Genomic DNA, 26,118 nt, shown 5'->3' on the forward strand with positions numbered 1-26,118 from the left:
ACCTGAAGTACATAACCAAGTGGTAGTAAAAGACTAATGGAACACATAAAAGAAGAATCGGAGCTAGACTATAAAAATGTCAGTCGGATAGTCGTGTGTTTATTATAATAGAAACAAAATTTGATGTAGAATATTAATAAAAATAAGGACTGTCATTAGTGATTCAACATGGAGAAAAGAAAAGGTACTTTTTACAGAAGATCTGATTATTTTTCTTAGACATAATTTGTCAAAAACCTTATATAAACTTATTTTTCCTTCAGTTTTCTTTAGAAACCCTAGCCTCCCTGATTATTAACCCTTTTTGGCATTTCAACAGTGGGCCTGCTCACCTAATTTTAATGGAATCCATATCATGATTTTATGGCTAGATGATCCTACAAAAACCTTACATAAATGGCAAGTGACCATTTCTATTGTCATATACTGGTGGTGTTGGTTTGGGTTGTTTTGGTTTTTTTATTTTCTGTAATCCCTAATAATAAATTTCAGTCTCAGAAATGTTAATGAAATTTAGCATAAAAAATACGGGATCTGTTCTTGTAACATTAAAGCAAATAGCAGCTTCAGTATTGGCTTTACTGAAAGAATCAAGTCCATCCTTATTTCTTAAACTGTACACATGGTTTTAAGACACTCCTTCTCTGATTTTTTAAAAGCATTTTATTGAAATAATGAGAATTTTTCATAGAGATTACTTGAGTTTTTTGAGTTATAAGAATGTTTTTCCTTTTTTTCTGTCTTGTTGAGTTCTGTCTTGGGCAAGTCCTTCATAATTAAGTCTTTCACAAATAGATTGTTTTCAAGAGAATTTTCATTTGTTTCATTTATTTGCTAACTTGAAGGCCATGTGCCAACTTGTCACCGAGATAACAACAGCTCATAAGTTAGACATTCAGAAGGGCTTGCTGACTTAGTAAATTAAAGTTTTGCAATTACCAATTGAACTGCCTGTCGGTGTATTACATAGTGCCACTATACAAGTACTACAAATTCAGGTTTTGAGGCTGGCTTTAGACCGCATTGGAAGTCTTGTCTTTGTTTCTATTAATATCCCTTGTTTCACAAACTATTGCATTGCACTCCCCTTCAGCGGCACTTCACCCCAGGATCTCCATCTTTCTATACTGTTTTAGTTCTCCAAGATCTCTTCTGTTCTTAGAACTTCAAAATTCTCTGCTTTTAGGAACCAGGGAGTAATAAGGCAAGTCTAAACAGAAATAAATTATTTACATGTGAAAAAAAGTGAAAAAATACATATAGCTGTGAAAGTAAGGTGGTAAATTTAAGAGATTTTTTTACAGCATTTGATAATAAACAACAAAAGCAGATTCCAAAATGTGACTTATTATCTGGAGGCTAAAAGTTATTTTTCATATTTGAAGCTGTGCAGAAGATAAATGCTTTTTCACAACTCTACAACGTTATTTAAGCTCCAGAGTTTGTTGCATTCATTTTTTACTGATATGCAAAAATACTACGTTTCATGTTTGCACTAATATTAAGTCTATGAAATGGCAATAGTGCAGACCAGTTAGTATTCCTGAAAGACAAAATGTCATAGCTTTAATTCCATTACCTCCTGCAGGGCTGCTGATTGGATCTTGGTTCCACTGGGAAGGAAGAGCCCTCCCTTTGCTCATTGGAGGATTTGTACCTGTGAAGTGGATAGATCTGGAGGGTTGAACAAAGCCCTTTTTGAATATTTTAGTTTCATGTAAGACTGTTAGAGATTGACAGTGGTAAATAGGGTATTCAGCTTTGCAAAGAGAAGGATAATAACATTAGATTTAAGAAGAAAATTGCATGTAAAGTTACTGGAATTAATTAAATAAAATGTATAGCACTTAGCAAGTGCACTGAATGATAACGCTTTTTTTGACACACATTAAGTGATTATTTTCTTGAATGCATGCATACATTGTGATTCTTCATGCCAGTATATTTTAACATTCACTTTATTCCATCCTACATTCTCTGCAAATATGTGGTATAACATTATGCATTTATCTTTTAAAAGATTATAAACAGCTTTTCTTCTCAAAGAGATTAAACTGTGCAAATAAGAGAATGTATCTTCCAGTTTAAATGAGAAAGAGTTGTGTGTCTTTGTGGTTTAGCAGTATGGGCTGTATACAACTTAGGTTTTGCATTCATGGCACTTGAATTTAACTCACAGATTAGAAAGCATAAACATACAGACTTTGAGCAGCTGCAGGAAGCAGACAGTTCCTCTCAAAGTCATATTACACTATTATAGGAGTTTTGCTATTACCTTCACTCGGTGTAGTATCAATCCTATCAGCAGTTGTTCCCATTTCAACTATTATTTGTCTAGAGTAATTTTATTATCTTTCTGTGTGCTATATGCATATCTTTCCCAAGGTGAAAAAGAATCTTTGGGGAAAAATCAGGATATGTAGTTGTATACAAAGAGTGTCAGATAACAGGGAGAACTAAGCACTGATTTTATGAATGCTCCCAAGCTTGAGCAGCTCCTGGGATATAGAAAATTCTGCAGAAGTCATTGAGACCATGCGGCCATCTTCAAAAGGTTCATTGGACAGGAACAATAATTAAAAGCTTATTTAATCCATCCAGTCAGTAATCTCATTAAATGAAGCTTTTCTTTTCATGTTGTGTCAGCACTTGATTGAGCAAGTGGTTTTAATACACCTTGCAAAACAGTATTCTATTATTGAGATTGCGAGTTTTAAGAATATGGATGAAACAAGCAAATAATGTGAATAAATCACATTGTAATTAAACTCTCCCTTCTGACATCATTCTTACTGACTTCACCCTGTGAAGCTAAAAAGGCAATCAAATAGGTTATCTGTTTGGAGAAGTTTTGGGACTAAGGATTATTTAGAGTTAATAGATGTATCACTATTCATTTAACACTAACTCTCACAGAGGAAAAGAAGAGAGTAGAAAATATGAAAAAGAAGAGGTATGGGAATAATTAACTGCTGCTGCACATAGAATCATTTATTATTAATTATTGCCCTACAACGTTCCCCAGTAAAGAACATTTTTTTCTTACCTTCCACCTTCTCCTGTGCCTTCCTATATTCCTTATCCTCCATGCATTCCTTCTCTGTCTTCCCAGGAACCCTCCTTCTTTGCATGCAAACTCACTTTGGAATATTAAACTTTAAAAAACTCATATTTATATGTATTTTTAAAGGGTTATTCTTAGGCATCTGTCTTCGTATGAGCTGAATTTTCTCAGGAGGTATATATTTCTCTTCGTTTATGACTGAGGAAGGCTAATTTAGCTGTCTCACCTTAGGACTCCAGTTAGGACAGATGAATCTCCCTTACACAGTCTCTTCCCTTATATATCTTTCTGGATGGTATTATGTATGTAGCAGCATACTCAGTCTAAGTAGTTCTTCAACTCTTATTTATAAACATTATTAGATAAAATTGAGAATTTTAATACATATATATGAAAACTATTTTTTCATTGTATTTGAGGTAGCAACATGAGTTTTGAAATGTGATCTGAAACAATACAAGAGAATAAAAATACTCAACACGAAAAAAGGAGAGAAGAAAGAGAAAGCAGTGAAAAAGACAGTGCTGAAAATTGAAGTCTCTTGAATACTGATGAAATTATAATCACAGAGGAGTCAGAGGGCAATGCAAGTGGAACGGAGATTAAGATAGTCAGAGAAAAAACTTTGATATGGTAATCTGCTAAAAGTAGTGCTGAGTAAAGACAATACTGAATGAATCCTCTGTTTCTTTTGGAAGTAGTAAAAAATACGGATTCAGGCTACAAACTTCTTACTTGCAGGGATAAGCAGTTATTCCCAAAACTAATGCTAGTGACAGCACTGGACATTCACAAATCTGGGGAAAAGGAGCAATAAAACTAATATGACAAAAAAAAAAAAAAAAAAAAAAGAGAGAAAGAGGGACAAAGAAAAGCAAAAACCCACATTAAAATCATGATAAGTGACAGTAGAGCTTTACCTCAGGGATAGATTATGAAACATTAATAAGAGCATTTTCAAATAAAAGCAAAAAAGAATGTTTTTTAAATGGTTTAGAAAGATTTTTTTTTTAAATATATCAAGGAGTCAGTCCTATTTAAAAAAATAAAAAATGTTCAATTAAGAGAAATAACAATATTTGCAGACAAGCAAAAGAAATAAAAAAGCTGTCATTTTTTATGTCCTTACAGTTGCATATTAAGGAGACCTATCTAAGGTACACCTGGTGTCACTTTCCATGGATGCCCCAAAAGAGAGGACACCATTTCTAAAAGAAATGCATCTGTCAGACAACCCTGTTAGGGTATGAACAGTAAATGGTTAGAGCCTAAAAAAACTCATTTCAGTTGAGTCTTGTACAAATGCTGTAATTAATGTGTCGGCTTTTTCCTATTATATAATGTTTAAACATACATTGATACTGAGGATAACATAATAATGGGATAAGAAGCTCTGTAGGAAAAATTCAGGGATAGGGTATGGGCAATGTCAATGTAGCTCTGCAAAACTTTTCTCTGCCTCTGAGATGCCTGTATATTATATTAAGAAGTATCACAAGAATTTAAATGTGTTCTAATGTGATGTACCCAGAATCTACACGTACCACTCTTTTTCTTAATTGGTAGGAGATACTAATGGCCTCAAGAAAGATTCTGCAGATCAGTGCCCTGTATTGCTCTGCTGCAGATTGCTTTTCTATAAGCATTTGACAGACAAAATTTAATTCCCAGCACATCTTTCAAAAAGATGTCTCACTGGAGCTGATATTTTCTATCATATCCTGGCCCAATCCAGATGTCTTCAGTCATGGAAAACAGTAAGTCTTACCATGAATAGTGTCAGTGAAACCTGTAAGACTTGCTGTGAAGTAGGAGGCTACTTAATACCAATGTGACTAAAGAGATAAGAATGCACCCCTTGAAAGTCAGTCGAGGTATAAATGGAAGAGAAAAAGGAAATAGGTCTGTGCAATCAGTTACAGAAAGCACAGGATCAGGTTATTTTACACTTTTTTGAAGTAGTGTATATTGCAACTTTTTCCCTTCTTTTAAGTTTTTGAAACCTTCTTGATTTAAAATGGTTGAGAAACTATCTGTATGTAGAATTGTTGAGACTGGGAATTAAGATGGAAAGAGGGAGGAAACGTGTAGAACTGAGCTTCTGTCAAATCATCTGTATGTCCCTTGTCTACAGTGGAAAAGACCATTAAAATTTTAGAAAATATGGGAGATGCTTATGAGTGTTACATGCTAATAAAATTTTACAATTCTGGAAACATTATGAAATTTATTTGTGAAACAGGACATATCTTCAGTTTTATGAATAATTTGTATTAGACTGCATTTCGTCTTCTCTCTCTCCTCCAATAATCTGAATCCCCTAAATTTGGCAAAAGAGCACACTGCATAAAAGCTGAAAAACTGAGTTTTGTACTTGAAAGAATTCCTCTTCTATTTCTTCCAGGATTTCAAAACTAGGTTTATCTTAATTTCCTCCATTTTCCAGGAGAATGATTGAAGAAGACATATCTTCATATATAGGATGCCTATGATGTTTTACACAAATAACATGGATGGCACATAGCAAAATTCTTTTCTAATAAATAGTGCTCATCATAATTTATAATCCAGAACCCTCCAAATACCCTGTTTCTTTAGCATAATGAAATCAGATCTAATACCAACAATGCAGCAGAAATTTATATAATCATCATAGGAAAAGACAGGACTGTAACTATCATTACAGATTCAGGCAACTGTCTTGAATAATATGAAACTTAGTAACATAAAATTCTGCTAAATGCAGAATCAGTTGTACCAAACTCATTCCTGACAGATATTGTCTGACCTTTGGTCAAGGACTTCTAAAGAGGAAGACATTCATGAGGAACAGTCTTCCAGTACTTCATTATTCTTACTGCTAGAGTTTTTTCTGATATACAATTAATCTTTACTAATGCAATTTAAGGTCATGAGATCTTGTCCCATTTATCAATGGACATGGGGAACAGGTTATTCTGGAGAAGCCTTTGATGTGTTGGATAACTTGTCCCTGTTTCCTGCTTCCCGAAAACTTATTTTCCTCATTTTTACTGCTATCCCTCCCTCAACCATTCGTTGTAGGTCACCATCATTCCTGTTAACTCCTCCAGGCCCCCTCCAATTGATCCATATATCTTTCAATTATGGTGTCTAGAGATGACCACAGTATAGGACCTAAAAGTCTTACGAATGATGAGTAATGCTGAGGAATAGATAGATTTTATATTTTATGTGGAAACATTTCAAAGTTCATAGTGTGCAGATGCCTTGATCTCAAAAGCAAGATTTGATCTCAGAAAGAATATATGCCATGCTGAGCTACATATCAGAGGGTTTTATTTACTACAGAAGATACTCTGTCCCTGGTTGCAGGTGCCCAGTTCCCACTGACTTTGAAAATGTCAAACTGCATCAAAGCTAGATTCATTTTAAGATTAATAACCCTCCAGAGTTTCAGAGTAGCATATACACTTTTCTTTCTCTTTTCCCCAGCTTAAAATGCAGAACTAGGAGAACAGAGAGTTTCAGCTTTATGCTGCAGGCAGAACAGAAATCACTGAAACTATAGGTCTGCATAATCAGAACTCTAAGGTGTATAGTTTATGGGGCTGTATAGAAGATACATAAAGAAGAGCTTTAAACTAGGAACAATGGGGATGGAAAAGGAGTTGACTGAGAACTTATGGGTGAGAATTAATGAGCAGATCAGTAAGGGTGGCATTGCAGTGGGTGTCTACTACAGGCCACCTGACCAGGAAGAACATTACAGCCTTTTACAGACAGTTAGTAGCCATGTGTTCACAGGCCCTGGTCAAGGCTCCTTGGCAGAATAGCCTGATTATCTGCTGGAGGGACAACACAGCAGGTGTTGATTTCTGGGATAGTATTCATCATAGCTTCCTGACACAATGATAGAAGAACAACGAAGATAGATTCTTTGCTGAACCTCATACGCACAAAGAAGGAAGGGCTTATTTGGGAGGTGAAGGTTAAAGACTGTCTTGGCTGGACTTCAGCAGAACAGACTTTAGCCTCTTCAGGGATCTGCTCAGAAGAGCCTTATATTATAAGGCCCTGGAATGAAAAGAGATTCAAGAAAGTTGGTTGATACTCAAGGATCACCTTCTCCAAGATCAAAAGTGTTCCACCCTGAAGAGCAAGAAGTTAGGCAAAAATGCCTGGAGGTGTGTATGGATGAACAAGGAGCCCTTGGCAAAACTCAAATATAAATAGGACTATACAGAAAGTGGAAGAACAGATAGGTAATGTGGAAGGAACATAGATGCACTGTCCAAGTGTATAGAGACATGGTTAGACAAGACACAGCCCATTTGGAGTGGAAAGTGAATGGGTATTTATCTATTTGTAGATAATGTAAATTGTGAATTAAAAACTTTTTAAGTGGTGCAATGTTGTTCTGTGAAAAAATAAAAAGTTGCTAACTATCATAATTTGTAAAATGCTTTATTTGTATACTGTAAAATTCTGCAAGGAATTTGGCAGAAAAATATGTCAGATTGATTAAATTACATACAAAAGGCAATATTAAAAGGGAATTAATGTGGCTGGAAAGTCAAGAATTTGAAGCCTTTGTTAATGAAGTACTCATGAATGGAGGACTGCACAGAAGTTTCTTGCACTTCTAAAAGGCCAAATACATACTCTGCTCATATCAACTTCATAAAATATTTTATATAGTATATCTAACAAAAGCACATGACTAAAAATTATAAATACACAGCAATGTGAAAGCCAATTCCCTTGAAGAACCCCCACCAGCATGTGTGATAGATTTTAGAGGAGGAATGGAGTTGTGAAATGCTAGGCCATTCTTAAGGAATCTTTTATCCAAAACAAGTAATGTTTCCTAAGATAACCGTTTCCTAAAGATGTTCCTTCTTAAGACTTCATAGGGCTTACAAGTGTTTTATTCCCTCTAAGTCTGAATCTTTTTTTTTATTTAAACAATAAACCGTAACTTTCTTTCCTTAGGCGTAGATGTATATAAAGACTGAAGTCCACAAGTCCACTGATTTAGAATTATGAAACAAAAGCCTAAGAAGTGATGGCTGATTATTCACAGTGAAAATATTAAATCAAGGAGATTGTTTTGTTATGTTTGTTTTTACTGTTTTCTAAGGCTCTATACCCAGAGTTATAAGATACTTCCTGATTTTTTACTACATTTTATTCTTTTGTTTCATCTGAAGATTAAAAACAAAGCAGTCAAGCTACAGTACATGTATCCTCCTAGATTTAGGATTTATTTTATTTTTTCTACTGAAAGGAGAATTGCATGAAGTTACTCAGATTTCTATGTGCTGAAGTATACAGTCCTTTCTAACAGTTATAAATGCATGCAAACAACATTACATTCACCTGTTTTTTCCTTTCCCATGGAAAATAAGCACACATCATGTTAATTTTTACACTCTCAAAATATTTTGTATTACAGAACTTTTCACCAGGAAACTAATTGTCCTTTCCTGTGCTTTCAACTCAGTAACTATTTAGACTTAAACCTGAAGTTCAGCAGCTGAGTACAATGACTATCAATCACTTTTTCGCCAGCTGTTCCTCATTACCAGTACAATGTGTGCTTATTTAAATCCATCATGATCTCATAATATACCAGGAGTAGCAAGAGACTGAATTCAGTAGCTAGTGAAAATACAGTAGATCAGATCTTCTTGTTTATTGATTTGTAAAGAACAGCCTTGTACTGCTTTGGCAGCTCTGAGTCAGTAAGAGAATGTAAATAAGCTTTTCAGCTCTTGGGAGGAGAATTGCTGGGTAACACTAAACAGGGTCTTGTAGAAGCCATTTTCCTTTGATATCCAGTCAGATTGGATGTGATTGGAGTCAAGGTCAGGAAGCTGTAGAAATGCTATGAATATGGTGAGGAAATTAAAGAAGTGTCATTTTAATAAGTATTGTGTATATGCATGCTTATTAATACAGAAAATTGCCCTTCTCTTTTCATGACAACAGCCTTTAGTGAAGCAAATTTTGCAAAAGGAGATTGTGTGTATTTTTGCTGCTGTTCTAAATATAGCTGTTTAGATGAGAATCTTCTGTTCTTTTCCTTCTTTTCTTGACATTTTTCTCAGAATGCCAGGCGTATTCAGCCATTCAACAATTGTCTTAACTCTTTATATTTTTAATTTTTTAACTTGTGAACTCATCTACTGTCTCATGTTAAGAAGTAGTAAAGTTTACTACTCATGTGCCTTAATATATAAATTGCATTTGGGACAGCATAATTATGCAGTTAGTGTCTCTATATTATGCTGTGTGTGCTCTTAGATGCCCTTACAAAAAGGATATTCTAACCTCAGAAAAGTTTATGTTGTTACTGTGTTTCAAATGAATAATATTTTAAAGATGTTAGGTTCAAATGTAAATGTCTAACACAACTGAGTGGGATAGGTGGTGTCTACCTGACCTTCCCACTCTTCTATCAATGATCTCAAAATAGAAATTGAAGTAATTTGGCAAAATAGAAATTGACAGAACTCGTTCTTTCTCCCCTGTCGGAATTTGTGCTCTTTTTGGATTGAAAGATGTTCTAATACTTGTCTATATTTGGTATATTATATTCAGAAGTGGGATGCTCACAGAAATCTGGTGAGGAAAAGTTTCATTTTCTTTTAAGGAACTTCATATTGGGATTTTAGCACTTGGCTAACATGTCAGTAGACCTAGCAATGGTGAATCAGGAAGAACTGAAAATATTTTTTCCCATTATAGTATTAGTAGTTCCCTACCAAAAGAGCTGATGACACTATCAAGTCCTTTTAATTACAGCATGATTTGGCTTAGAAACCAAGCTAGTAGAAGCTGATGTTAATTTCTATGAGCATCAAAGATGGATATTCTTTTCCTAGAAAGAATAAAAGTTATATTAGAAATAGCAGATATGTAACACTGTGCAGAGTGAACAGAAAAAGAAAAAAAAAACAAAACACCTACTAATTGTCTTACTTGGCCTGGCAATTTAAGGTATTTCTAAAGAGATCTACTTAGAAATAAACCATGGTGGGACCCAAGAGATATAATACATGAAGATATGTGATATTAATTGTATAGAGTTCTCATTTACTAGTTTAATGTTTTCTACTACATGGACTTTTATTTAAAATTTGCTATAGTACAGCAAAGATGGTTTTGTTACTGTGTAATTTAGGAAGAACTGTAGGTGTTTGTGTTTTTTTGCCCAAGAGTGGGCATTTGCACATTTACCATTCACATTGGCCAGGAACGCCAAATGCAGTTGCATGCCAGATCTCTTTAAGAAGCACTGCAAAGAGACATGATTTGAATATATTACGGAGATAGATAAATGGTGTCTAATAGATAACTGACATTGTAGTATTTTTTTATGCCTTGTTCTTCACCGTTATAAAATGGTGTGTCCAAACTGAGGACTGTCATAGAGAAGCAAATTGACTTATAATTCAGGTGTGATTCTTAAGTTAGAGTTTGGAACCCACAAAAGTCTCTTTTTGAATTGCCTCAATGCTAATGAGGGTGGAGGCATTCACATATTCACCTGTAACATTTCCTGTTTGCCTGATGTTTTCTCACTATACATGCTGAAGTATGTTTTGCCATTTATTTGTGACCATTTAAAAGTCATCAATAAGACCTTTTAAAATACATTCCTGGCAAAGTTTGTTGAATGTTAATTCTCTGTGTGCTGAGCTCAAACCAGTCACCTTCACTCATACAGCATTGGAGCCACTCCACACTTGCAGAGTACATTTTTGTACATTTTTGCAATTAATGCTTGAAGCAGGCTGAAAAAATTGCTGCCTTCTTCACACACAGTTCCAGTTTTTCAGAACATCATTTTGTTCTACAGAAAACTGCTCCTGATTCAGAGCTTGGCACACAAAAATAAATAAGATTCTGTGTGTGCCTATATTGGAAGAACCTATTTCACTTGACTTGGAAGAAAACAAGACAAAAGTTAAAATTTGCATATTATCTGTGGCTTGTTTTTGAAAATTACTTTTTTTTAAAAAATGCCAGTGAGAATTTCTTTCAAGAATCGCAAAACAGTTATGAAGACTTGGGTGGATATGATTCTCCTTATCCAGGTAGTTAGGGTGTAATCCACAAAGCCAAACCCAAATCTAGTTGATGCACTCTTCTGTAATTTTAAGTTATCATTGTTTGTTCGGGTGGAGTTTTTTATTGTTCACAATAACCCTAGTAATGGCAGGTTCAAAGTTTACATCTTAGTCTTGGTAAAATTCATAGGGGCTAACTGCAATAATCTTTCTTGCTATACCATCAGTAGTGAATTCATCTTTGAGCACCTAGAAGGTAGTGTGCCAGTGCATTAGTAAGTGGAATTTCCTGGCAGCCAAATGGAATAACTTTTTTGTATGCTCAGGTGCTATTTCCTGGAGAGTACTTAAGATTTCCTAGTGTTTTATTCAACTCTGTATTGACGAAATCTACCTTGAGATCAAGGTGTTTCCTGGTTCATATTCAAGGCTGTTCAGTTTGAAAGTTTACCCTGAAGTATGAGGATATTTTATAGAATAGTAGAATGGCAGGAGTTAGAAGGGACCTCTGGAAATCTAGTTGACCCCCCCCTGCCTGGCTAAAGCAGGTTCACCTAGAGCAGGTTGCACAGGATCATGACCAGGCAGGTTTAGAATATCTCCAGAGAAGGACACTCCTCTGGAGCCTATCTGGGCAGCCTATCCTAGTGCTCTGTCATCCTTAACGTAAAGAAGTTTTTCTTTTTGTTCAGATTGAATTTCTTGTATTCCAGCTTGGGCCCATTGTCCCTCATCCTGTCTCTGGGCATTACTGAAGAGTCTGGCCCTATCCTCTTAACACCCAACCTTTAGATATTTATAAGCATTGATCATGGAACAGATCCTCCTGGAAAGTCTGCTAAGGCACATGGAAAATAAAGAGGTGATTGGTGACAGCCAACATGGCTTCTCTAAGGGCAAGTCATGCCTGACCGATCTGGTGGCCTTCTACAACAAGGCTACAGAGATGATGGTGGATGGTGGCAGAGCAACTGATGTCCTCTACCTGGATTTGTGCAAGGAATTTGACACTGTCCCAAATGACATCTCCAAACTGACAAAGCATGCATTTGACCACTTGGTGGATAAGAGATTGGCTGATGGCTGCGCCCCAGAGAGTTGTGGGCAATGGCTCAATGTCCAAATGGAGGCAGGTGATGAGTGGTGTCCCTCAGGAGTCAGTACTGGGACCAGTGCTGTTCAATATCTTTGTTGGAGATGTGGACAGTGGGATTGAGTGTAACCTCAGCAAGTTTGGTGATGATAACAAGCTGTGTGGTGTGGTTGACACTCTAGAGGGAAGGGATACCATCCAGAGGGACCTTTACAGGCTGGAGAGGTGGACCAATGCCAACCTCATGAAGTTCAACAAGGCCAAGTGCAAGGTCCTGCACCTGGGTCAGCACAACCCCAGGCACAAATACAGGCTGGGGGGAGAATGGCAGGAGAGCAGTCCTGAGGAAAAGGACTTGGGTGTAGTAGTAGATGAGAAGCTTGATATGAGCCGCCAGTGTGTGCTGGAGCCCAGAGAGCCAACTGCATCCTGGGCTGCATCAAAAGAAGTGTGGCCAGCAGGGCCAGGGAGGTGATTCTGCCCCTCTACTCTGCTCTGGTGAGACCCCACCTAGAATACTGTGTACAGTTCTGGTGTCCTCAGCACAAGTATATAAACCTGTTGGAGAGGGCCCAGAGAAGGGCCACCAAGAAGATCAAAGGGCTGGAGCACCTCTGCTATGAAGGCAGGCTGAGAGAGTTGGGGCTGTTCAGCCTAGAGAAGATAAGGCTTTGGGGAGACCTTATAGTGGCCTTCCACTACTTGAAAGGGGCCTACAAGAAAGCTGGGGAGGGGTTTTCATGAGAGAAGATAGTGATAGGACAAGGAGTAATGGTTTTAAAATGAGAGAGTGGAGATTTAGGTTAGATATTAGGAAGAAATTCTTCACTATAAGGGTGGTGAGGAACTGGAACGGGTTGCCCAGGGAGGTTATTGATGCCCCATCCCTGAAGGTTTTAAAGGCAGGGTTGGACGAGGTTTTGTGCAACCTGGTCTAGTGGTAGGGTTCCCTGCTCATGGCAAGAGGTTTGGAACTTGATGATCTTTAAGGTCTCTTCCAACCTTAAGGATTCTATGATGTTTCTCTACTCAGTCTTCTCCATGCAAAACAAACCCAGGTGTCTCAGCCTTTCCTCATAATAGAGGTACTCAGTCCTCTAACTATCCTCATAGCCCTCTGCAGCACTCTTCCCAGTAGTTCCTTGTACTGGACACAGTACTCCAGATGTGGCCTCACTAGGGCAGAGTAGAAGTTGAGGATAACCTCCCTCAACCTGCTGGCCGCACTCTTAATGCACCTCAGGATGCAACTGGCCTTCCTGACCACAAAGTCTCATTGCTGGTTCATAGTTAACTCATCCACCAGGACTCCAAGATCCTTCTCCACAGAGCTGCTTTCCAGCAGTTCAACCCCTAATATTAATATCTGTCCATGCAATTCACTCTAAGCCTAAACTGTCCTTTACCCAGCCTTCTTCTGCCCACTGTTTCAGAAGTTATGTAGAGGTCAGACTCTTCCTTGGCTTAGTTTTGTCTAGCTAAGCAATCAGTAATATCAAACAGAAAAAGCACAGGTCATAAGACTGAGCCACCACGTGCCCCTTAAGCCTACCAGTATAAATGTTGTTCTGTGAGTAATTCTGGCTTCAGGAAAGCAGAAGTAAGAACAGAGGCCACAGAGTGATATGCTAATAGCTGAGCTATGTGGGGAGGCCCTGGTCAACAGGCACTAACAAAAAAATCACATTGACTTTGTCTGTGTATAGGAAGCCAGAGGAGGAAGAAAGGCGTAGACATGGAGGAAGCTGCAGGAAAAGTGACTGAAAAATGGCTTGAGGAACAAAAAGGAAAGGGGGCTTTTTGGTCATAGTGTCAGTTTTGAAACTGTAAGCAAAGAAATCATATCCTGATGTTAAATTGCTATTGTGTTTAGTGAAACAAGATTTTGGGAGCTGGGAGCTATTTGACAAAAGCAGCCGTGTCAAAGGCCTAGTCAATTCTGTAAGTTTTGCCTTTTACCTGAATTATGCTTAATTATTGTAAAAAACCCTGAAAGTTTTAAAATGTGGATGGCTTTTTACTTGTGAATCCTATTTGTTTCCTTATAATGTATCTCACAGTAAGATAAAATCAGACTAATCAATTTCACCTTCTGCTTTGCTGTTGATACAGTGTGCTTGGTTTGTTGTTTTTTTTTACAAGCAGCACTTAAGTGAGTCAGCTTCCTATCAGTTATTCTACTAATACATTTTAAAATATTCTGTCATTATTTTTAAGCATTTTTCCTTACTTTGCCTAATCCCATATTTAGGCCTAATTTATTATTATATCCTTCTGGGATATAGCCTATAAAGCTACTGATAGATATTATTCATACACTATAGAATCTTATAGCAACCACCCCCCTTGGCTACTTACTTGATACTTAACTCAGCTGAGATTTTCAAGGGTAAAAATAAAATCAATCTTACAACTAGCATCTCTTGTTTCCATGCAATACACCAACCCAGCAAAACAGAACAACATGTTCTTCAAAGGACTCTTTCAAGGAAGAGAGAGTCAAGGGGGTAGAATTTGACTGAACTAAAAGAAGAGATAAATGTTTGTACCCAGATGCTCTTTGGTTACCCTCATTTCAGTCTTCTAAAGAATGGTTATCATGTCCACATTAGAAGAGATTACTTTCATAAGCTGATTTAGAAAAGTATACTCCCAGCAACTATTTTTTAGGTAGTTCTGTAGAAAGTATTAACAAAGAGGGAAGTTTCTAACTGCAGTATTGGCAAGGATCAGTCATATTCTCTTCAGGTGCATAAAGTAAAGCCAATCTGTTATACCTTTATTTATCACTGCTGTTCTCACATCAGCTAAAGTTGGGAGGGGGGAAAAAATAAATTTGACCTCTTATATTTTGGATGACACATTAAATCTCAGTTAAGCCCTGAGGGTTAAAAATTGTTGCAAGAGCCTTCTTAATTTTTAATAGAAACTTCTCTAATATGAAAAGTATCTGACTATAACTGCTACTTCTTACAGTTTTTTTCCTCTCTCTTAATAGGTGGCCATTGATGAGCGCATCAGGCAACTGCATGAAGCTCACAGGGATTTTGGCCCTACTTCACAGCATTTTCTCACCAGTAAGTAATTTCACATTTTCTTCCTCAGCTTGCACACACAGTTAATTGATTTTTCTGTAGCTGTGTGCTGGTTATCATAGCTATGAGTTTCTATTTTGGACTGTATTATCAAGCAGATTGTTAAGTAAGTCCGTATAGTCCAGGGTAAAAGGAAAATATCTGCTGGTATCAAGTCTGTTTGTCCATATATCTGTCAATACAAGGCTAGTCTTCATTGTTTGAAGGGTCCCTTTTAGGACGAGTGAAATAAAATTATCTTAAAAATTTGTTTACTGTAATACAGGAAGTATTAAAAAAAAATAAAAATTGGTTTATCTGTTCAGATAAATGTTTGGCTCCAAAAAATGGCAAAATATGACCTGCATGAAAAATATTTTTCACAATTTGGTTACTTTGAGCAGTGAAAGGATCAAAAGCATAGTGGAAAAGCTGGCAGAAGCAGGGCAGTTAAGTGAACTTTTTACGACTCTGCATAAAATATAATTGCGTGTAATATTCTCACGCCACCTTTACAAACTCTTTTATCAAGTATACTTTGAAGTACACTGAAAGCCAACATAAAACACCTTCAAAGCTCCAAGGCAGTGACAAAAATGATGCTTCTTAAAGGCCGTGTCTTTTCTATTGTACTTCAGTTAAGGAAAGTAAACAGTAAAACTTTATTTAAAAGATTATATCAGCAGAACAGAGTCACAGGATAATGCTTTCCTTCATGCAGAGGGACAGACATCAGAAATATATGTTACTCTTATTGCACAGCTGTATTCACAGTGGGGTAAAAAGCAAACTTTTCTTTAGGTGATATTATATTGTAATTTTAATTGGTTAACCATTTTTTCCACTGATAATCTCAATGTGAAAGTGAAAATTCTCAGTGGCATGACTTCCAAATTCAAAACCAAGTTTGGTGTTTTGCCATATAAGCACAATGCAGTCTCACAATGGTTGAACCCTGCATCTTATTTTATCAAATAATGATCCTGTGAGGAAATAAGGGCTTTTTTCTTTATTTTCTACTACTTTTTAAGAATCTCTCTTGATTAACTCTTAATCACTGGGAATAATTTGTCAACTCAAGATATAAAACAGCAAATCAGAATTGTCAAGACTGAATGGGCAAGAGTCATGGGTATATGATCTGAACGCAGTATGTAAGCAGATGTGTATTGTCCTTATGACACAGAGCGTATTTTTGGTGAAAGAATAAATTTGAAGGGTAAATTAGGTAAGCCTATATTGCAATCTGGAAGAGATTAGAGTGGCCTGAACTACATTATCACACTGAACAGCACATCATTGTTCTGTGCCAGTGCTGAGTGCAGCCAGGCAACTTGTGTTACAGTTATGTCCTAGACATTCTGCCTTATTGCTAGTAAACTAGATCAACCTAAAAGCTGCTCAGTGTTATGACAGTCACCTCTTAGCCGACCCACCATTACTGAGACACTGAGAAAATACATTACTCTTCTGTGTGCTAACCAGGGCCAGAAAAGAACTCAGTATTTATAGGGTTACAAGATGATTGACTCAGTATTTTTCCATTGTGGCCACAATTATGAGGTGATCTTGGCAGCTTTCACACTTGGCTTGTGATCTGAGCAGGAGTGGTCTCACATACTTTTCCCATGCAACAGTGTTCTAGGTATGGTTAGGGACTGTCAGATAACCCCAATTCACCGCACTTGCACATGGACAAGATCACAGAATAATAGAATCTTAGGGGTTGGAAGGGACCTCAAAAGATCATCTAGTCCAACTCCCCCTGCCAGAGCAGGATCACCTAGAGTACATCACACAGGAATGCGGGTTTTGAATGTCTCCAGCAAAGGAGATTCCACAACCTCTCTGGGCAGCCTGTTCCAGTACTCTGTCACTCTCACGGTAAGGTTTTTTCTGACGTTTATGTGGAACCTCCTATGTTCCACCTTCCACCCATTGCCCCTTTTCCTGTCACTAGACATCACTGAATAAAACCTGGCTCTGTCCTCCAGACACTTGCCCTTAACATATTTGTAAACATTGATGAGGTCACCCCTCAGTCTCCTCTTCTCCAAGCTAAAGAGACCCAGCTCCCTCAGCATTTCCTCATAAGGGAGATGTTCCACTCCCTTAATCATCTTTGTGGCTCTGTGCTGGACTCTTTCAAGCAGTTCCCTGTCCTTCTTGAACTGAGGGGGCCAGAACCAGACACAATATTCTAGATGTGGCCTCATCAAGGCAGAATAGAGGGGGAGGAGAACCTCCCTTGACCTACTAACCACACCCTTTCTAATACACCCCGGGATGCCATTGGTCTTCTTGGCCACAAGGGCACATTGCTGACTTACGGTCATCCTCCTGTCCACCAGGAGCCCCAGGTACCTTTCTCCTACACTGCTCTCCAGCAGGTCAGCCCCCAACCTGTACTGGTATATGGGGTTGTTCTTCCCCAGATGTAAGACTCTACACTTGCCCTTGTTGAATTTCATCAAGTTTCTCCCCGCCCAACTCTCCAGTCTGTCTAGGTGTCACTGAATGGCAGCACAGCCTCCTGGTGTGTCAGCCACTCCTCCCAGTTTAGTGTCATCAGCAAACTTGCTGAGGGCACACTCTGTTCCCTCTTCCAGATCGTTGATGAAAATATTGAATAGTACCGGTCCCAGTACTGACCCCTGAGGGACTCCAGTAGTCACAGACCTCCAACTAGATTTTGTCCCTTTGACCACAACTGTCTGACTTCTTCCTTTCAACCGGTTCATGATCCATCTCACTACCTGACCATCAAGACCACACTTCCTCAGCTTATCTACGAAGATGCTGTGGGAGACAGTGTTAAATGCTTTACTGAAATCAAGATAAACCACATCTACCGCTCTACCATCATCTATGCACCTAGTAATTTCCTCATAGAAGGCTATGAGGTTAGTCAAACATGACTTACCCTTGGTAAAACCATGTTGACTGCTCTTGATGACCCCCATGTCCTTGAAATGCCTAGAGATAGTGCCAAGAACCAGTTGTTCCATCACCTTTCCAGGGATGGAGGTGAGTCTGACCAGTCTATAGGGACCCGGGTCCTCCTTCTTGCCCTTCTTGTGGACTGGAGTGACATTTGCTATCCTCCAGTCCTCAGGTACCTCTCCTGTTGCCCATGACTTACCAAAGATGATTGAGAGTGGCCTGGCAATGACCTCTGCCAGTTCCCTCAGCACCCACAGGTGTATTCCATCTAGGCCCATCGATTTATGGATGTCCAGATTGCTTAACTGATCCCTAACCCAATCCTCATCTACCAAAACAAACTCCTCCTTCATCCTGACTTCTTCTGGGGCTGTAGGGATCTGGGGCTCCTGGGGGGAGTCTGTAGCAGTAAAGGCAGAGGCAAAGAAGGCATTCAGTACCTCTGCCTTCTTTATATCCTCCATCACCAGGGCAGCCACCTCATTCAGCAGTGGGCCTATAGTGCCTCCAGTGTCAGTTCTATCTGCAATGTATTTGAAGAAGCCATTTCTATTGTCTTTGACCTCACGAGCAAAGTTTAGTTCCAAGGAGGCCTTAGCTTTCCTTATTTCCTCCCTACATCCTCTGACAACTGTCCTATATTCCTCCCAGGTGGCCAGCCCCTCTTTCCATGATCCATAGATTCTCTTTTTCCGCTTGAGTTTGCCCAGCAGTTCCTTGTTTAACCATGCTGGTCTCCTGGCTCCCTTACTTGATTTCCTTCCCATAGGGATGCTCTGATCCTGAGCTTGCAAGAAGTGGTCTTTGAATGTTGACCAACTCTCTTGAGCCCCTTTACCATCTAGTACCCTGTCCCATGGGACTTGTCTTAATAATTGTTTGAAGAGGCCAAAGTTGACCCTGTGGAAGTCCAGGGTTCTGGTCCTGCTAGGTATTCTGTTCCTCCCACACAGGATCATGAACTCCACCATCTTGTGATCACTGCAGCCAAGGCTGCCATTGACCATCACTGCTTCAACCAGACCCTCCTTGTTGGTGAGCACAAAATCCAGCAGCACCCCTCTCCTAGTTGGTTTATCCACCATCTGTATCAAGAAGTTATCATCAATGCACTGGAGGAACCTCCTAGACTGTGAATGGCTGGCTGTGTAGGCCTTCCAGCAAATATCTAGTTAAAATCCCCCATGAGGACTAAGGCCTGTAGTTGCAAGGCTGCTTTCAGCTGCCTGTAGAAAGCCTCAACTCCCTTGTCCTGATCAGAAGGTCTGTAACAGACCCCCACAGCTGTATCACCCATGCCAGCCTGCCCCTTAATTCGTACCCACAGACTTTCCACTTGCTCCTCATCTGCACCTGGACAGAACTCAATACATTCTAGTTGCTCTCACACAAAAAGCAACTCCACCACCTTGCTTTGCTGACCTGTCTTTCCTAAAAAGCACATAGCCATCCATGACCACATTTCAGTCATGTGAGCTGTCCCACCATGTCTCTGTAATTGCCACCAGATCATAACCCTTAGAGCACACACAGACTTCTAACTCCTCCTGTTTATTCCCCGTGCTGCCTGCATTGGTGTGCAGGCATTTCAGGGAGTGAGCTGAGCATGCTGGTGGCACCCTTGGGAGGTGGGGGGCCTTCTGGTCTTCCTTAATAGTAGAACAATGCCCCACTAGATCAATCCCAGCTGCAACCCCCTCCCACTTCACATCTAGTTTAAATCTCTGTGAATGAGCCCTGCTAACTCCTGCCCTAGGACCCTTTGTCCCCTGTGGGACGGCGTCTTCCCATCCAATGCCAGCAGGCCCAGTGTTCTGGAAATCAAACCGTCCAGGAGTTTTGTCCCCTACCCCCTTCAAGTCTAATTTAAAGCTCTCTCAATGAGCCCCACTAACTCCTGGCCAAGAATCCTTTCCCCCCTTGTTGATAGCCCTATGCCATGGTCTGCTAGAATACCTGGTGCCCTGTAAACATCTCCATGATCGAAAACCCAAAGTTCATCCGATTGCACCAGCCTCTAAGCCAGTCGTTAATCAGTTGTGTTTTCCTAGTCCTTTCAGCTTTTCCTGCCACTGAAGGAACTGAGGAAAAGACCACCTGTGCTCCTGATCCCGCAAGCATCCTGCCTAGTCCTCTGAAAGCCCTTTTCATCGCCCTGGGACTTGCCTTGGCAACCTCATCAGTGCCCACCTGCATGACCACTGGTGGGTACTAATCAGAGGGCTGCACCAGCCCTGGGAGTTTCTCAGTAACATCACTAACCTGGGCCCCAGGGAGGCAGCAGACCTCCCTGAGGGTTGGATCTGGCCAGCATATAGGGCCCTCAGTTCCGCTCAGAAGAGAATCTCCTACAACAATTACCTTCCTTTTGTTCTTAGCAGAGGCAGTCCTAATGCATGGGGCAGACTGCCTTGGCAACTCCCTGGACAGACCTTTCTTAGTAACCTCAGTTACCTGATTTTCCTGATCCAGGGCCATATACCTGTTCTGTAAGGGCACACGTGGAGGTGAGGGAAGCCAGGAGCAGGTTTGCCTGTTGTCTCGAGCAGGGACCTGCTTCCAGTTCCCCTCCTCTCTCAGGTCCCCTCCCTCTGCCAGGTGACAGGAAGGCAGAGGATCCTCAACTTCTCAAGAAGCCTCCACCTTAAGGCTTTGTCTCAAGGATGGTAGGGTATTACTCCACCAATCTATTTCTCTTTCACAATCCCGGATACTCCGTAATCTTTCCACCTCCTCTTTCAGCTCAGCCACTAGACTGAGTAAATCATTCACCTGGTCACAGCATATGCAGGTGTTCTCTCTGCTCTCCTCCAATACGACTGCCAGGCTGAGACATTCTGTGCAGCCAGAGACCTGGACAGCTGCATTCGTGAGAGGGAGGGACCTCTGTCTGGGTTGCCCTGCTCCGTGTGCCCTGCCTGCATGAACTGCCGCTCAATCTGCCGTGCCAGGCCCTGTTTGCTGCTCCTGGTCGCCGCGCTCCCCAGGGGCTGCTCCTCTACCTGAGGGGGATCAAGCGGCAGTCCCTTTGCCTCTGCGCACAGTGAGTCAGAGCTGCTGCTCCCCAGAAGCTCTCACACCCCACCCAGAGTCAGGGGCTGGGTCTGACTCCCTCCCGCTCTCTCCATTTCTCTCTCTCTCGCCTTTTCTTGCTCAGTTTTGCCGAGGGTTTCCTTGCAGTTTAGCCACTGCAGAAGGGGTCCACCAGCATGATCCTTCGCTCTGGTGTTGTAACTAAAGCAAGAACAATGTTGGCAGGTGCTGACATTGCAATGCGGCCCAGGGGGAGGTCTGCATGACCAGCAAGACCACAAGGATGAACAAATCAAACGTAAGGGTTGTCAAACAGAATTGGGCAGGTCAAATGAAGGTGAATTTAGTGACTTGTAAATGATCTTTCAGTACATGGCAAACAGAGTCCAAGTTGGATCAGCCTAAGCTGTGGCGACGAGAGTGAAAAGTTGAATCATGGCAATTCTGCGGACTGCTCAATTAACTGAGCATTTTTATATGAGAAGCTGAGATACATGTAAGATCAATGCAAACTGTAATAAGTAAGGAAAATAAGCAATTTATTGGCTACTACATACCTAGTTTATATACCAGTAATAATCAGTTCATCCTCTCAAACTCAGCATCAGCTTTCCTTTTACTGTACATGCTTGCATACTCTAAGGTGTGAATTATGATCTTCAATTTCCAACTGTGCTTATATACTTATTTGAAAAATTGTGCTTTTAGAGTTGATTTACATTTATGTAGTTCTGCAGAAAAGGTGGGACTGTAGTCAAGTGCACATTCAATCAGTGACTGAATTACATTTCTCTCTGAATCTGGAAGAAACAAATATGAGCTGCTAATCTTCAGTAATGTTTTGGTTTTTGTTGGGTTTTTTGTGTGTGTGTTTGTTGCTATTTTCTATATAGAAATTACAGCATCATCTGTTTCCTCTTGGCTGGAACTGAAGCTGCATAGGGCTCTTGAAAAACTAGCACAAAAGTAATGGAGGAGTGGTGCAGGGACCTCATATTTGTCATGCCTTGTGCAGGCAAGGAAGTGGTAGTGCCTGATTTTAAGCACTTGCAGCCTGTTCTAAGAGCCACTCTCGTAGCTGTTTCTGAGAGGGATGGGTAGGAAAGTGTGAGCTAGAGATAAAGAGTTAAAAATGGAAGAAAGAAAAAAAAAAGTATCCTCCTTTGTAACATTTTTATTTTAGGGACAATTTTTCTCCATTGTCCTGCCATGCAGTTTGACCTTCCCTTTCCACTCTTTATTCTTCTAAACGACCAGGTGATAGTGTTTGTACATACCGTGGCACAAGATAATTCAGATGTCTCGTGGCTGTGAGTTTAAAAAGTAATGACAAAGGAGCTTGTATACACTCGTGTCTCTATACCCAGCTGCCCCTGAGCTTTATACTTGATCTGCCCTCAAGTATAAAGGACTCTCACCAAAACTGGGCCTTGCATTTCTTATAGCACATGAACTTTCCTCTCTTCAGGCCTTACACATTTTTTGCTGGGCTCCCTCACCTCAGGTCTTGATCTTCTAATCAGTTCCTCATGCTTCCCCAAACTCATTTCACTCTGCCAGTCTCCACAGAGTCCCAGCTCCTCCTCAGTTTATTCATTGCCAAGGACAGAGGCTCTCAGCAGTCACAGCAGTAGTGGTTAAGATACAGCTTATAAATGTATAACGTGCAAGACATCATATCATGAATCCACAGAGTGGATTTGTTGGTTTTGAAGGTTTTGCTGCTTAATTATAATTATCTAAATCAAGGTGTGAAAAAAAAAATAGAAAAAAAAAATCTTCTTTCTGTTAAAGAGAAACTGGTAAATATTTAGCAAAGTAATTTTAAAAATCTGTGATCCTTTCACGGATGATGGTGCTTGATTTGAAAACTATATACAGTAGCTGAAGTGTGAAAAAGAGTGCAAGCAAATTTCAAACATACTGCCAGCTCCAGAGTTTTAGTGACTCCTCTGGAATAATTTTACTTTTTTAACTTCTCCTTTATTTTCAGTTGTGATGCTGCCTCTTAGAAAGAATGCGATTCATTGTCTCCTGTTGGAGAACCTATCTATACTTGTCATAACAATTATTACTTTTTTTTGAGATGCAATAAATGAGGGGTAGGATTAATGTCAGATCAGTTTTAATATCATTTGCTGTGCTAACCAGCCTCCCTTCAATCTTACTTTAAATGTGATAGCTCGTTCATGTGCATGACATGTGATCACTGAAAAGAGAAGGTATTGCATCTTTCAAAAGCATAAGCAGACCTTATAATTTACTGCCCAGCTCCAACTTGAGCCATCTGTTAGTATGTATAGCATGTCAATTAAGTGACTGCATGGAACAATACTCAGATATAACTGGCAATTACTCACAAGTGTGACTGGGACATTTCAGGCACTGCTTGTGATTCCCACGCTCACAGAACACAGTTATACCAAGGCAAAGAACCTGGAAATACAAGGGACAGAAAGAACATTTAGTCTTGCAAATCTAAAATGCTGATTTACATCTGGCTAACATTTTGTGATTTGTATTTTCCATGCCACAGGCTTATGCTATGTGGATACATCAGTACCAGACTTTTAAATCTGCATACCTAAATATGTGATAGGAACTATATTTTAACTGAAGATACCTCACTATATAGGAACAGCACTGACTTCAACATGAAATGATACAACCAGCAGCTTTCATTCAGAAACAGAAAGGTTGCAAATGCTGGAGCCAGCAGATCAGAGTATATCTGCTGCATTTTGTGTTAGAAAGTTATTGCTTAAAAAGAAAAATATGATCACAGGAGTGCGCTAGGTAACCTAGTTCTCTTCTTCTGTGGATAAGCTCAGAGCTGTTAGGGTTCAGGTCTGGGTTTTTTAAAAATTCTTTCTGTGCTTTTGTGTTTTCCTTCAGTTAATTAGGCCACTCTCCTGAGAATTGGAGATATGTGTCTGAATTCCTTCAAGCTGGGAGAGAAGTCCGGTACTCACATTTCTCACCTTCTGGGTGAGTTCTTAGATTATTATGCAAAGTAAAGATTAGTGAAGCTCTTTCTTGCACAGGCAGATGTCTTTAAAAGGGCAAGTCCTGCTAATTAAGACATCTGCCTCTAAAAATGACAGGGCTCTAGGATTCTTAAGACACTTTATCTACCCACCTGATAGATTATTTTCCAGTGCTAACATCTATATTTTTCTCATATTTCTCACTGCATAAAATATATTACATTGTCTTCTGGATATAATTTTTGACATATAGACATTCAAGACTATGTCCATTCATCCATGTCTTTTGAATTTATGATTTAATATTTTTAGATATCACCCTGAATGTTTTTAATAGAAAATATTACCAGGTAGTAATTTACAGAGAGAGGATAAGTGGTCACAAAATAATCAGCCTAAATCTGAGAACTCTCTGGAAGCAAAGGGATTTTATTATTGCATTTAAATATGGTCATATTAGCTGGAGGAGCCTGATTGCTAGAAAACTCTTTTTTTCTAGTCTTGTATAAATGCAATATGACTGCATGTGTTTCTGAAGAAGGAAAAAAGAAAACTACTAAAGTACCAACAACAAAAAGTTCCCTTTGCAGGTCTTGCCATTGTTACTATCATAGTGAACCTGTAGCAGCACTGGGCACCACTTAAACCTCAATACTTGGGTGATGGGTAAATCAAGCTTAAAGTTAGGAGATAATGTATTCAGTCAAATTTTTCCTTGATTAGAATATTGTCAGAATACAAGTTTTAGTAGTGCTAGCCTTTGCCTGACTGCTAAAAATTTTTAAGGTAAATGTAACATTGACATATTTTGAAAGAATCTCTTTATTCTTACTTTTGGAATAAAATGGGTAGAACTAATTTTACAGTGAAAATACATCATTAGGTCTTGTGATCACCAGTCCTTCTCTTGTGAGCCTTAACTTTTCCATTATATTTTTTTCTCAGGAAAACCATAGAGAATCTTTCTAAAAAACGTAATAATATATTTGATTCACAATGAAAAAGGATTTATGGAATTCCAGCTTTATACCTATGTTTTTCTCTTTTCCTCCATTTTGTGTGGGTTTGACCCTTCCAATATAATACATTGGGATAACAATTTCTGAACAAAATTATAAAGTCAGTTTTCAAATGAGGATGTTCTTCCCTTCTCTTCACCTGGAAGCAAGTAATTTTTCCTTGAAATTATTATCTTGTTTTTGTGAAAAAATGCTTTCAGTAACAAAAAAAAATTAGAATGGTAGTTAAAAAAAACCAACAAAACACATTCTAAACCTCTCTCTCTTGTTTCCTTGGTTTTCATTTATCATCCACTTAAAAATGCTGTATAGTATTTATTTTAAAGAGGAGGAGTTTTTTGGGGTAGTGATCAGGAAAATGGCTACCTTATTTTTTCACAGCAGACTAATTAATTCCTGTATTCTACCCCTGGTTGGCAGACAATCTTATATTCTGCAATACTAAATAATTTGCCAGTAATCAAATGTGTTTTTTCACTCTTATAAAGAAAAAGGTGAACTCAAAAGGTAAACTATTTCCTCTTATAATTTTGTCCACTGTCTGAATTAGTACATTGCTAAGAGGCAATCTTTCCCCTAGTATTCTATAACTTTTCAGAGTAATTTTGGATTTGTGAAGCCTAAATTAAAACATTTTTTACACTGTCAAGTTTAACTTTGATGCATTTAACCATATGCCCATGTTGTCATGAGGTACACACTGTGTTCGGTTTAGAACATTCCTTTGTCCTCAAACTCCAGGACTGTAGTAAACCAGGCACAATCTATATCTATATCTATATCTATATCTATATCTATATCTATCATCTATATCTATCTATAGATAAGAATTTTTCCTTTATGTTTTG

The 26,118-nt window shown here is 39.0% G+C and overlaps 1 protein-coding gene across 7 annotated transcripts in view; it reads left to right on the forward strand.

Annotated features, from left to right (window-relative positions):
- The window catches only part of DMD (dystrophin), a 1,087,789-nt gene that overhangs the window by 939,655 nt on the left and 122,016 nt on the right, over positions 1-26,118 (forward strand). For all 7 annotated transcript variants that reach the window (XM_051641663.1, XM_051641654.1, XM_051641680.1 and 4 more), the window contains one exon: positions 15,213-15,291. In XM_051641663.1, the coding sequence (XP_051497623.1) occupies positions 15,213-15,291 (79 nt within the window). The remainder of the gene's footprint in view (positions 1-15,212; positions 15,292-26,118) is intronic.

The sequence above is a fragment of the Apus apus genome, chromosome 1, assembly GCF_020740795.1.
Source record: "Apus apus isolate bApuApu2 chromosome 1, bApuApu2.pri.cur, whole genome shotgun sequence".
NCBI lineage: Eukaryota > Metazoa > Chordata > Aves > Apodiformes > Apodidae > Apus > Apus apus.